The sequence below is a fragment of the Calonectris borealis genome, chromosome 27 (genome assembly GCF_964195595.1).
Source record: "Calonectris borealis chromosome 27, bCalBor7.hap1.2, whole genome shotgun sequence".
Taxonomy (NCBI): domain Eukaryota; kingdom Metazoa; phylum Chordata; class Aves; order Procellariiformes; family Procellariidae; genus Calonectris; species Calonectris borealis.
In genome coordinates, this window is record NC_134338.1 from 1,772,321 (window position 1) to 1,786,023 (window position 13,703).

Genomic DNA, 13,703 nt, shown 5'->3' on the forward strand with positions numbered 1-13,703 from the left:
ATCTAAGACACTTTAAAGGAGCATGGCTTTCATGATATATTTCATGAAAATCCAGGCTGCTTTTGAACACTGAGACTTGATGCTGTGTGTAGTTGCACCAAATGGCTCTTCTTGCATGAAGCCTGTGCTTTGAGCTTGTGTGTGGGGTGTGGATGTATAGTCACGGTTTTGAATCGTGAGCCCAGAGAAATTGCATGCCGGTGTTTGGACCCATTGGATTCTGGAGATGTGCATCTTCGGGGAACGTGACTTAGCACAGTGTTATTTCCAAAGGGCCTCATACTGAGCCCACTGAAAACATAGCTTATCTTGCTGTGTATCTTCATAATCTTCATAATTTCTTGGGTTAATACAATTGCCCTGAAATAACTGAGAAGTCAGAACAGGCAAAGTCAAGTCCCTTTGAGTGTCAACCCCAGCAGAGATAATCAAGTGAAGGGAATAGATTTGCCCTTGTTCTGCCCACCACCCATCCCTGCCCTTTCACTGCAGCCCCATATTAAGGTTCTGAAAAGGCATATCAACTGCGTGGTGTTTCTTCAAACTAAACTGCTGTCACGTTCGAGGCTCGCCCATTGCCAATTAACAGAGTTCACACTGGTATTCTCTCATCTGGTAAGAGTTCCTACCCCAAAATGCTGCTTCTTTTTTGGCCTCTGGCACATATGTGCTACATCAAAGGGTACTGAAAAGGTTAATTAAATTTGGAGGCTAGTAAGCAGAGATGAATGAAATGTTTGCAGGGAAAGGTGGAATCACTTTAAACGTATTAATTTATTTACTGTACACTAGAAATTTTCATATTCCTCATAAATACAAGACAGTGCATATATGTCTAAAATATTAACTCTTTTCCTTTGGAAAGTTAGTTGATTTCTGAGGATATATGCTAAAACCCATAGAAAAAGGTGGGTTTCAGAGTTCAGAATTTTTCTCTTTAAAGCAAAATTACCCCCCTCTACATAGGCATACGTACACACACGATCTTTTTTCAGGAGTTGAAACAATAACAAACTGCAAAAGCTGTGGCAAATTCCATGGTCAAAGAATTGGGAAATGGTAGGAAGCCCTGGACATCAGAAAACTTCTGAAAGATGTGGATGCTGACATTTGGTTTTGGCTGTATGCTGTGGCTGCAAAATATCTTATTCTGACAAAACAAGAATACCTTTAAAGAATTTCAGTGATGTGCTTATGTACCCAGTACTGTGGCTCTGGAGATACGGATTCTATTTCTGCCTCAGCCATGTGACCTACATATTTTTGGGCCAATTCATCCATGGTTTAAAATGAGATGTAGGCAGAAATGAGGAGTGAAAAATACAGACCCAATCCTGTGTTTTTTTTTTTTAAACTCATTGCGTCTTTTCTGTATGCTGAGCTGGGGTATGGGAAGATAAAAAATGGAGACGTATGAGGCAGAAAGATGTTTTCTGTTTATATTACTCATTTCATTCTTCTTTAGCTTCTCTTGTCATCTGGTGATGTGTTCAGTGGCTATTAGGAATACAATGTATATTGGGGCTGTCTATAAATATATTGCACAGAATTGTTAGAGAAGCTATTCCATGTTTGGAGTCCTTTAGTCCCAACGAATAGGTCTCATGGTATTGCTATGCTTCATGAGTGGTTGGGATTCCAAGTGGGCAATTCTTCTATATTTTTAATTTCGACATGGTGTTTCTTCTCCTAAAGAGGGCTCTTTGTTAAACACGTGCCATTCATAAGCACCTATCTTTTCTGAGGAGGTCTACAATGAGTTAAAGCACAGCAGGATAATTTCTAATCTTACTTGGGCAAAAAAAGTTGTTGTTTTTGCTTTTTTTAAAAAAAAGTTATTTCCCATTGACTGTCCAGCAGGAAATACTAGAAAGTGGCTTGGTTGGCACACAGTGCCAAGAACTTGTCCTGTGTAAGCCAGGTCCCTTTTACATTTTCTGTTTACGCGTGGATATGGAGAACCCCAGTCAATTTAAAAGATACATTTATCTGAAGAAGGGCACTTGTCCAAATTAATAAAAAAAACCAACAGAGACTTCAGGCATAAGTGTCTAGTAAGTATTTTATGTATATCGTTTGTAGTAGACAAGCCACACTTGATGGCTTTAAGTGGTTCAGCAATCTCCTAGTATAGGAATTCATTTTTTTATTCTTGCTTCCTTTGTTTGGGTTGAATCCTGAGGTCTTGTTTCAGATTTTGCTTACTCACAATTGAAGCAAACACCTGGTGATCTTGGCGAGTGTTGCATTTGAGAAAGATTGAAATGAAGACTAAACAAGGATGTTAGCAATAGAGCTGAAATATACGTCAAAAAGTATACAAATACAGTAATTAGCAAAGGAGATTACAGATAACGTGTGTATATGTTTACAAATATAATACAGTCATATTATTGTTTGCATTCTTGTTTGCAAAATATGCTATGATCCTCTTTCCCTCTTTCTCTGCACGATTAAATTGCTGGATGAGATTTTAGGACTTGGCTGTTTTATGCACAAGGGTTGCTTTGTGCATAAGGAGTAGACTCCCTAGTATACGGCCTGTAACACTGCACATTTTAAAAAACGTATTGGCATGCATATTTCTCTGAATCCAAGCTCTTCAACATTAAAGCAAGACCCTTCATTTTAATCATTAGAGAATGAATCCAGTGCTAATAGCACTTAATTGTTTCACTAGAATGATCTCCGTTGGTTTTGGCAGCTGAAATGAAAACAATTCCAAATACCATCAAAGGAGCTTATCCACACACAGCATGTACAGGGAGAGTGTTTTGATATACAACGGTGTGTTAATATCATAACATCTCCTAATACTACATACGGTTCTGTAATCCTTTTTTGTCTCAGTCTATGATCTTGGAAGGTCCGATGGGTAAAAGCAAAAGGAATAAAATAGACACAGAAAATCTTGGTCCTTGCCTCTGAAAATAATGCGCCAACGGTCTCTTTGCTTCAACTATATACCTATATTAATCTTGACTTTCTTGAAGCTTGCCCGCTAGTTTAAATTTGTATGCGACATCAAACATACCTTTTCACATATGTTCTTTCCAGATTTTTTTTAACAGTTACTTAGCAGTTTATAGAAGGAAGTGAATGATCTCATCAAGCTGCTTAGAAATTAAAAAAAAATCTGTGCTTATTAATTATGCAGGATTAGTCTAATTATAATTCAGCAAATTAATTAGCGACAGAAGGTGTTCTGAAACATTGGAGTACATTTGCATGTTAAATGGAGAGGCTAGTCTGTAATATATGTAAATTTATGCATGGCTTCATAGTTTAATTTAAAAATTTGCAGCTGCATATGGTATGGGAGCAGGTGAAAAGTCAGTTTTAGTTTAATGATGCTAACAAACATTGGATGCTGTCCTGTCTTAGGGAAGGAATGCACTGAATGCACCCCTATCTGCCAATCTATAAATCTGTCATAGGAATATAATGTTACACCAATGTTCAGATTCAAGGTCATCTGTGACTAGACCCAGAAGTACAATAGGTGCAAATCTACCAACTGAATAGACCTCAGAAAAGAGAGGAGGCAAAATGTGCATGGACCCAAGTTGCTGGGATGTAAATTTGCCTCTTTAGCAAATGAATGCATGTTTATTCTATACAAAAACAGTTTAGGGACAGGCAATACTCTTGCCTTCATAAATGAGTGAGAGCTTTCAGCTGAGTGATATCCACTCTGGCAGGTGTAAAATAGGTGCCTAACCTTGGTTCCGTCTCTAACATTCGCATCAGTGCAACTTTCTGATCTCTTGGAGTCACCGGAAAGTTATTACCAAGTTCTGAATTAACTGCAGGGTAGAGATTTTTTATGTGCTGGTCTCTGCCATCTGGAAGAAATAGTAAAAACCAGCAGACCCATCAGCAGCAAAAAGGCTATCGGTGTAATTGGTGATCACTGTTCAGCCTAGCATGGCTCAATAGACAGTCGTTTTTTGAGAGCAGTGGGGTAAGAGGATAGAAGAGTCAAAAGATAAAGGAATCATAGGTTTCTCTGGGTATGGAAAAAAATGAGTGGGGATCAGATTCTGTGCTCGTTTAATACCTATGTAAGCCTTTTCTGGGCCATAGGATTTGCAAAGTAGAACTTGAGTTAAATTTGCACCTGTGTAGACCTACAAGGACAAAGCGATACCAAAGAATGAATAGATATAACCAGTATTGCAGAGCATCATCAGGCCTATGTTTGTGTGATATAGTCCAGCACCAACCCGTGTGTGTACTGCTGAGGCTGACATAAGTATAATGAAGAATTTGGCTGTGTTTTCAAAATCCTGCTGGGTGTTATGTTCTGAGGCAATGAGCATTATGTAATTTTTGTCACTATTAAAAAGAACCAGTAAAATCACAAACATGGACTTGCAAGAATGGTATGTGGTTCTTGGCTGGAAGAGCAGCTTGATCTATGCTATGGGGTGAGTCACTTAATTTCTAGGTGCCTTGACTTCCCCATCAGTGAAATGAGTATAAAAGCCTTTCTTTCCTCCTGTCCTTTGTGTATCTTTCCTCCAATAACAATTTCACAACGTGACTGTGCAATGCTTAGCACAGTTGGAGCCCATAGATACTGTAATAAACCAGGGAATATTATCTGAACGTCCCTTTCAACAGCCCGTCAGCCCAATCCTCTACTCTATTACCTCCCTTTCTATTGACTTTTGATTATGCTATGGCATTTGGTCGTGTGCCAAATGGCATGAATAATATGGATCTTACAGTATAAATAAGCTTTTAGCCATTGTCTTCTAAGTTACTGGAAAGTTTTGGTGTGGGAGGAAGGAGGAAAACCCAAAGGAAAAGAGAAACTGCTCAGATTGCAAAGAGTCCTCCAAAGACTTTTTGGAGAACAATTGCAATTACAAACACGCTGTTAGTGTTGTGTTTCATTTTCAATTCGAACCCATAGAGTTCAATTATTATTTTCATTAATGGTGTCAGGTTTTCATCAGAGTGCACAAACAAGGAGGTTTTCCTTAGAGATTTTTTTTCCTAGCAAATGTGGCCATGCCAAATAACTACATTCAGCACCGAGAAATGACTGTCTGTATAACCGGCAGTGCACTCTCCCCCAACCCTTGTTTCTTGAAAATGGGATCACTTTGCAAGACAGAATAAGCATTTACCAAATGAGTGTGAATTGCAGTTGTAGATGTGTGTGCCTGCTGCTGCTCAGAAAGAGTGGAACAGTATCTACTTTAGAGATGAAAATTGTGCAGAAGGTGGAAAATGTACAGAATATAAATATCAAGTTTACTGACATGTTTTGGGTTTGGGTGACATATTGCAGGCTTACATTACTATTAGTTTGGAAACTAAGCTCTTAAAAAAAAGCCACTAGATATAGGGCAGAGAGAAATACAATGATATTTGAGGAGGAATTGTTCTTTGGTTAAGGCATGAGAATGGGAGTCGGACATGAATTCAAGCCTAACCGTTGCTGTGGACTCAAGGTGCAATGTTCTTTCTTGATCCATCTGAAATACAAGATACCAGTACTTTCATCCTGTATCTTCTTTGCTATATTGCATAGAGTGTTACTTAGCCAAGTGTGATTAGGACCTCTTGGCCTGACAAACAAATCATAATTAGAAGCAGTTTTAAGATGGCTACTGCTATCGCATAATTTTAAGGTTGACTTTTAAGGTAGTCTGATCTGTTGGCCTACCTTAGCTGAATCACTAACCTTTTTTTGTTCCATTGTCGCGTCCATCTCTAGTGTTAACTTTTCTGAGCTCAGTGTTGCAAGGGGCCAGAGTCTGTACAAATCGGACACTAGTAATAGTCTTCTGCCTTCCCATGGTGTTTCCAGGTGGCTTTTCAGGTCTGAATACCTAAATAATGGTCTTACATCAAAACTTAAACTTTAAACTTAGAATCTAAATTGGAGTGATTGACTAAGTGTGGGAGAAAGAAAGCAGGATGTTAAACAGTAGATGTTGGTAAACAATATTGGAGTGTTAGTCTTGGAAAATGGAACTGTTTTGATACTTAAATTTATCTGATGTTTCCAATTTATTTGAGGGATACAATGCCTTGTGGCATTTTAAAGTCCTTTTTAAGCTTTTCTCGTTTTTTAAAACAAAAGCACTAATTCCACCTGTTCTCTATTACACTTATCTGATCTGCATGTCTTCATATGCTTTCCATTGCGAGCATCTTGGAATGAGCATGCTGTTATTGATTGATTAAATATTAATTTAATAATAAAGATGGGCCTAAACAGAAAACTTCTGATCTAGACTTTCCTCAGTGCAAAGGATCTTTGTGTCCTGTAGATTTTGGTCCAAACCACCTTGATTTAATAATACAAGTACAAATACACAAAACTCTCACATCTTGAAGCCAGCTTCACTTTTGCCATTACAATTCTGCTAACATCAGTGCAGTTACTCCTGAACCATACTCTTTAGACCTCTGCAGAAGAGGACTTTACCGTGGCAAGTATCTATTTCAAAGCTGGAAAAGAAATGCAGAGCACAGGAAAAAGTTCCTGTAGAAGGGTGTCAGGATCAGTGCCTAGAAGCTGAGAGACAATCGGAGAGGTGAGATGAGGAGAAAGATGTCCTGGCAATGTAAGGGGCTGTATGTGGCAGGAAGTATAGATAGAAGCGTAAAAATAAGAATCAGAAATTTATGAGGAAGGGACCTCAAAGGATCATGTACTCCATCTCCCTTAGGTTTGCATACACCTCTCTCATCTCTCACGCCAGGCTGAGGAGTTCTCTTGCACAGTCTGGTTGTCCTCTGCACACAGAAGCGTGGAGCTGGAGAACAGTCTAACTAGATTGGTGGTCCCATAACTGAAGGAATTACTTTGAATTAAGCCAAGAGGGTAGAGAAGTGTTTCTCATTTTCCCCATCAGGAAATGAGGACTTTTTGGGGACAGGAGTAGCAGGCATGATGTTCACGTGCATTTTTTAGTGCAACTGGAGTCATTCTGTTAAAAAACAAGTGAGAAATGAACAGCTAACTGCTCTTCTCCTGGCCTAGGCTTGGGACCTCATATCATCTGACTCCTGCTCCCTTCTCTCACAGTAAATCTCTGACAAACTCAGAAAAGTCTTTTGACCTACATATGTTGTTTTTCACATTTGTTAAACTGGGTTCACACTTTATGCACAGGAGTTTTGTGAAGATTAATTAGCTGCTGTTTGTGGAGTATCATATAAATACTCTGGATTATTGTAATAACCTCACTCATTTCTCACACAATATAAGGTGTATGTTCATTTAGAATGCCTTTGTGCAATGCCTGATCCCACATTGACCATAACTGCTGGAAAAGAGTAGGAATTTTTCTTAACTCCCTAATAATACACACTGACATAATAGAATGAAATTACTCCAGAGATAAATATTCAGATTATAAAGAGGTCTTCTACTGTGATATTCATTAAAATCAAGATGATGATATAAAATAAATGCAATTAATTGATTTTAAATACTGACCTTCAAATGTATGTGCAAAATCTGACCTAGTCCCTTTGAAAGGAAGAAGTTTCACATAAAGCGTTCTACTTTGTCGTGTTGTGGCATCGGGTAGGGTTACTTGTCACACTTATCTCAGAGTTTGCAATGCCAAGACACACATGGGTGAGTCGAGGGGAGGATGGGAGACCCTGATCTTAGAATTTCCTAGCTTTGATGGAGTTGGAGTCAGGCCCTCACTGTGTAATGATAGTTTTTCAGTTCATAGTATATTTAATCTTAATATTGTTTAACTAGAGCAAAGGTATTAATAATAACAGCTTCTAGTTTTTTCTTTGTACACTTTGTGATTTTTCGGAAGCACTTTTATTATTTAAGCAGAATGCCACCATATCTTTATGTTCTCATTAGATTGTAGCATTACAGGATTTGCTGATAAATGTAATCATACTAGATGGTAGGCATGTTCTCATGCCAAAAAATGACTGAGGCCATGAATCCAAATTCTACAGTAACCTAAACAAGACAGGATTGTCTCAGTATTTGCTTTACAAGGGATATTTTTGAAGTGTACCCAGAGGCTGCTCACAAGATTAAAAAAAACGTTATATCTCTTGATCCTGTACCTGTATTTTAAGAAAGCACAAAAAGTGGATAGGAAGGTTAGTTAAGATGTAGAACCAGGAGTCAGGAGATCTGAGTCCTAGTCCCAGCTCTGTGGCAGACCTGCAATGTGGTGGGGAGCAATTCCCTCCCAGTTTCCAGGCCCTGGCATCGTCGCCTTAAAATGGTGAGTTACACCACCTGCTGCAGAGGGGTTTTGTGAGGCAGAATTAATTGAAGTTTAAGTCCCATAGAATGGCTCTATAAAAGCACAAAGCATATTATCTATTTCTGTGGTTCCATGTGGTGAGACTAATCAGTCCCAGGTCTTGTGGCAGGGTTTTAAAAAAACATTAATGGATTTTTTTTTTTAAAACTACACCTTCTGTTGCATGTGAGACTGCTCTTTAGGGCTTCTGTCTAGTCCTGTTGAAGTCACAAGAAAGATTTTTTTTTTTTTTTGACTCCAGCAGGATTTGATTAAGGTTCTTCTCAATCATCCGAGATGGAGGATAAACATTCTCAAAGGCGTGGAACATGCTTTCTAGTTCTAGCCACGTTTTTAAGTTGCTTCAGGTAGGTACAGAACCTAATAATATAGGCATACATAGACAAGGTGGGAGTGTGGATCAGCAATTGCTTTGGAAAGAGCGAGAGATGCAAGACCTTACCTACTCTGCCCTTACCCTTTCTCACTGTCCACTGACAGCCCTCTGCCGCCTCTCAACTGCATTGTGGATTGTATGAGCGCTCCTGATCTGCTTTCCCACAAAGTCAGATAGGATTGCTCATAGTATTGCTGATGTCTTTGTACTGAAGTGAAGAAGGGGCACTTAAATGATTCATCAATCTAACTCCTCGGCTTGATGGTAACTCCCAGTAGGAGGAGCAGTAACTTTTAAAATAGCTTCCTCTAAATCCTAAAAGAGGGTTAAGGTGGCATTTTGGAGACCTCTGCAAGTGTATCAGTCTGTAGGTAGAAAACTCGACTATATGAGAGAGACAATGGGGAAAAAAGGATAAGTCTATAGTAATATCTTAATTAATTTAATGTCCATGCATTAAGTTAATCAGGTTTTCTATAGCAGTGCCAGAATTTTTAGTCATTCAAAAGTATTTAGGTTTTCCCCCAGCGCCCTTAGATGTTGATCTATGAGATGACTGGGCCATGCTCTCTCTGCTTGGTTGGAATCATAGAGTTATCTGCTAAACTCATAGCCAATGCCATGCTTAGGAAGGAACAAAGGCCGGCTAAGAAACATGAAAATGAGCTAATTTTTTTAAATTCTGTTTTTTATTTTTTGATGTATGTATAGGTTAAGGCCAAAAACTGGCTAAAGGTTCTAATTTAAAAAAATTATTAAAGCCTTTCTGCAATTCTCCTGGTACCCCTAAATCAGCTTCATTTAGTGCTAAACCTTCCCTCCTCTTTGCTCCCCCCAAGTCACTTTTATTCTAATGCTGCAATAAATATTAATGTCTTTCCCAGATGCAACCACTTAAAATATATATGTATATATAACGACCTACCAAATACTTCATGCAGATGCCAGTTGCAGCTAAAATTTGACTGGAGAAACTCTGAGAGGAGAAAAAGAGAGATGTGGTTCAACTAGAGGAGAGATAAAAATTCTTGTGTGTGCATCTAAATAAAACTAAATGTAAATCTGGGGTGACGGGAGGGAAAACTATCTTAGTACAGCATATCCAGTGGGCTCCAAAGAAACTACAGACGTCTTAGCGCAGGCAATATGTATGAATACTGCCACAATGCTTAAGTACTAAAACCCAAGGCCAGCACTTTCAAAAGTGAGATGAGGAATTACTGATGCCCAATTTGTGATATCTTAAAGATGCACAGTTTTCAGCAGCTCCAGTCCTCAGCAATTCCAGAAAGTTAGGCACCTTTAAGTTGTCTCAAGTGGGGCTCCCAAAATTGCTGTTGGTTAAATATCCTGGCTAAATACCCTAAAGCTCAGTGCGTTTGCATGCTAAATGCTGTTTATTGCAAAGCAGTCGGTGAGGGATGAGAATGCTGTGTGTCTTGTAGGAGGCAGACGGCTTGGAGAGAAAGGAGAGTTTTGTTTTCTGTGCATTTTTAATGGAAAATACATCTGTTGGTATGAATCAGCACAGATCTAATTGAAATTCAGATTAATTTTCACATATGCTGCTGATCTATGTTTGCTGGGGATCTGAACCCCAATTTTCTGGAGACGTTTAGCAGAAAATATAAATTTAGTTTATTGCCATGCAGTGTTGCAGAGTTCAGTCACGGATACTGTTAAACAAACATTTAGAATTTTTACCTTTTAGTATCTGCCTTCTAGGGGTTTGTGTGACATACAGCACCGCAGTACCTTAGCTCTTCTCAAAGTCAGTTCAGCTGACACAACGAGTTCTCTTACAGACACCTTTCTTTGCTCTGATTTTCTTCATTCTTTAGTTTGTGTTGAGTCTTTTTCTTATCTAGATGAATAGGGATGCAAGCATTTAAAAAAATTAAAAAGGAAACTAGACATTTTCCTGATAAATTTGATCTTTTATTTTTCCTTAAAAGTAATGACTTCTTGTGGATTTTTGTTTGCAGTTATCCTCCAAAACAAGTTAGCCACTAGCTCATTGATTTTCATGTAAAAGTTACTTGCCTTGGTTTCATTATATAGTTTGGTTATGTTCTGCAGTTTTTCCTTCCATAGATAGATCTCAGTAACATAAGCAGTTTATGTTTCTGCAAATTTTTTTTTTATATCTGTAAGAAGAGGGCAGGATAAAAAGGACTGTGAGTAACATTTCTGGCTCAAATTCTCCTGTGAATCTTTGAGTGTGCCGGCATGCATAGCATTTTTCCTTCTCAAAACATTCTTACAGATAAAATCTTGCTTGCCGAATCATTCAAATAAAAGAGGCCACAGGTTTTAGCATGAGGAGTCAATAAGACTTATTTGAGAGAATATATTCACTCAGCGCTGCTCCTGAGGTGTGAAGTTCTGTAGGATTTTTAGTTCAGAATACAAGGAGGTGACCAGGGCTCTGTTCACAGAAGTTGCCCTCTGACAGCCGAGCACTGACCCATCTCTCCTGCTGAACCTGCATGCCAACGTGAAGAGAGGCTGCAGCGGGACGCTGTACTTTCACCTTAATCTGTGCCACGGGAAGAACCAGTGAGCTCTTTAAGTCATAAATGAGAAGGGACGGTGGAGATAAAAATAACAGTCTGCAAAATGCACACAGAGCAAATAAATATTTTAGATATTTTTAAAATGTTTGTGAGAGATTTCAGGAAAAAAGGAACATTTAAATTTAAAAAGCTCACTGGAAGGATGTATTTTGAGACAGTCATTTTATATGACGTTACCTGGGTCTTTTTTGTGGGTTGAATTGTCGTGAGGTTTTCGAAGGGTTTTGTTTGTTCAAGCAACATATAAATGGATCAGATCCTTCGATATTTCTTTGTATGTTTGGGGCAGATGGAAGAGAAATACAGCTATGTAAGTGGTGCAAAGAAAGTAGCAATAACAAGGGAGAGTGGATTTCTGCTTTATTGTCTTGTGTTAGGACTATTTTGGTTATTCTTGTTGGTAAACCCTAGGAAATATACATCTTTCTCCTTTAAAGTTCTAATTCAAGGCATGAATGTGTGAGTTCTGAAGGGACTTAGGGACTGCGGTAAAAAATCGTTGTCATAGTAACAGAAAGGGAAATAGGCCTGGCTCACCTGGGACTTTAACTTACTGCAAAAGCGGATTTTTTTTTTTTTTTTTTAAGGAAAGCACTCAGCAAGAGAAATAAATAAATAAATTGTTTTTTGTATTCTAAATCAATTCTTCAACTATTTATTTTTCCTTATATCCAAGTCTTTTTCCTTCTAAATCTGTCTTAAAGTCTCAGATTTTTTTTTTATTTTAATCGTTGCATTAAACCCATTTTGTCTGACAAATGGAAATGAAAAGAATCACAGAAAATATTTTCACTTGCGATAGGGGATGCCAAAAAAATTTCTTGCCTGTTATGTCTGAATTTTGAATATGCGCTTGTTTTGTTTTTAATCCAACAACTATGATTTTTCATATAGTTTCTTTACCTCTGAAATTCACAAATTTAAACAGATGAATCGGATAACAAAGGAATGAATCCTCTCCTCCCTCTATTTGACACAACATTTTGTGGAAAAGCTCATAGAAAAACGCCTGCCTAGTATTTCTAAACTGTAAAATCTATGTGCTCTAGTGCATAGTGTTGGGTAAACCAATCAAGCATGCTGAAGATTCAACTTGTGTACATGACAAGCTAAACTCTACAGAATAATAACACATAAAGATAGGCATATGTGACAGGGCAAAAATAATTGGCACGAGAACTTTGTACAATGTTAATAGGTTTATCTGCTTGGACAGCATGAGCTGTCATGTATGACTTCAGGTTGTGTTTTTGTTATCCTCTCTCAAAATCTATGTAAGATTATAATCTGGACTCTTGGCAGTTCTGCTTCTCTGCTTTAGTTACTGAAATCTTAATAACTAAAAACATTGTCATGATGAAATCTCATCGGCTTCTTCTGGGAGCTGTATTTGTTTCTATGTTTTTTAATACATTCTAAGTAGTTTCAAGGCTTATCTGCTTCAGAATTGCCCTGTCGGTTTTTGTAGTTTTTACAATAACATTATCCTTCTATATTGTTTCATGGAAAATCCCTTCAGACAGCAAAAGAAAGACCTTGTATGCAAGGGAGAGATAAAGAAAGGGACTAAAATCGTGTGGGCAAACATGCAGTGAGGAAACCGGCATAAATCGGAGTAGATACGTCGACTTATACCAGCTAACAGCCCAGCTCCGAGTGGATTACAGTCACATTTACTTTACCTGATTTTTTTTTTTAACTTCTGTTTGTTACGGTTTGGTTTTGTTTGGTTTGTTTCCATTTTGGCAAGTTCTTACAGTCCTGGTCTACTGATACACCATCATGTAAATCACTACAATGTATACTTTAAAACAGAATAGAACAACACATGTTTTGTTACGGTTAATAGAAGTGACATGGTTCTTTATCTTTCCAGATTCTTCTTAAAATTTTTTCTCAAGTGCAATCAGAATTGTTTGAAAACAGCAGGAAACCCGAGAGATATGAGACGGTTCCAGGTAAGTATTACAAGGCTCAGCATTAACCTGTCTGCTCTTTTTCTTCTTTTCCTTTTCCCTCTCCTCTCTCCTACATTGTTCATAATAAATATGATGACAGTATATGATAAGCCGTATCAGATATTGTTAAAGTTTTTCTCCATTTGTTGTGTTTAAACCTTTTTTTCCCCCTTTTTTCCTCTTTTTCCACTTCGAATCCCCAAGAGGAAGTGATGTACTGTACCAACCAGCAGTGGATATTTGATTTGACACCCTCGGGCAAAGCACTCGCACATACAGCTGCCCACAGCAGGGATCATGTTTGTGATACTTAGATGCCTCAGAATTTTTCAAAGTAGCTCTATACGTGGTACACAGGCAGACTCCTCATTTCCCTCCACTCCCTCTCTCTTTCCATCTCTTTTGCCTTTTAACTCTCTCATGCCCTCCCTTTCAGCTTCTTCAAAAAAAGAAGCCAAAATAGTGATGGTCACTTTAAGATCTCACGCAGCAAAGCAACAAGACCCATGGGACAATG

At 38.2% G+C, this 13,703-nt stretch overlaps 1 protein-coding gene across 5 annotated transcripts in view; it reads left to right on the top strand.

The window, feature by feature from the left end:
* EBF2 (EBF transcription factor 2) overlaps nt 1–13,703 on the top strand; it is a 143,912-nt gene that overhangs the window by 94,324 nt on the left and 35,885 nt on the right. For all 5 annotated transcript variants that reach the window (XM_075174660.1, XM_075174661.1, XM_075174663.1 and 2 more), the window contains one exon: nt 13,105–13,186. In XM_075174660.1, the coding sequence (XP_075030761.1) occupies nt 13,105–13,186 (82 nt within the window). The remainder of the gene's footprint in view (nt 1–13,104; nt 13,187–13,703) is intronic.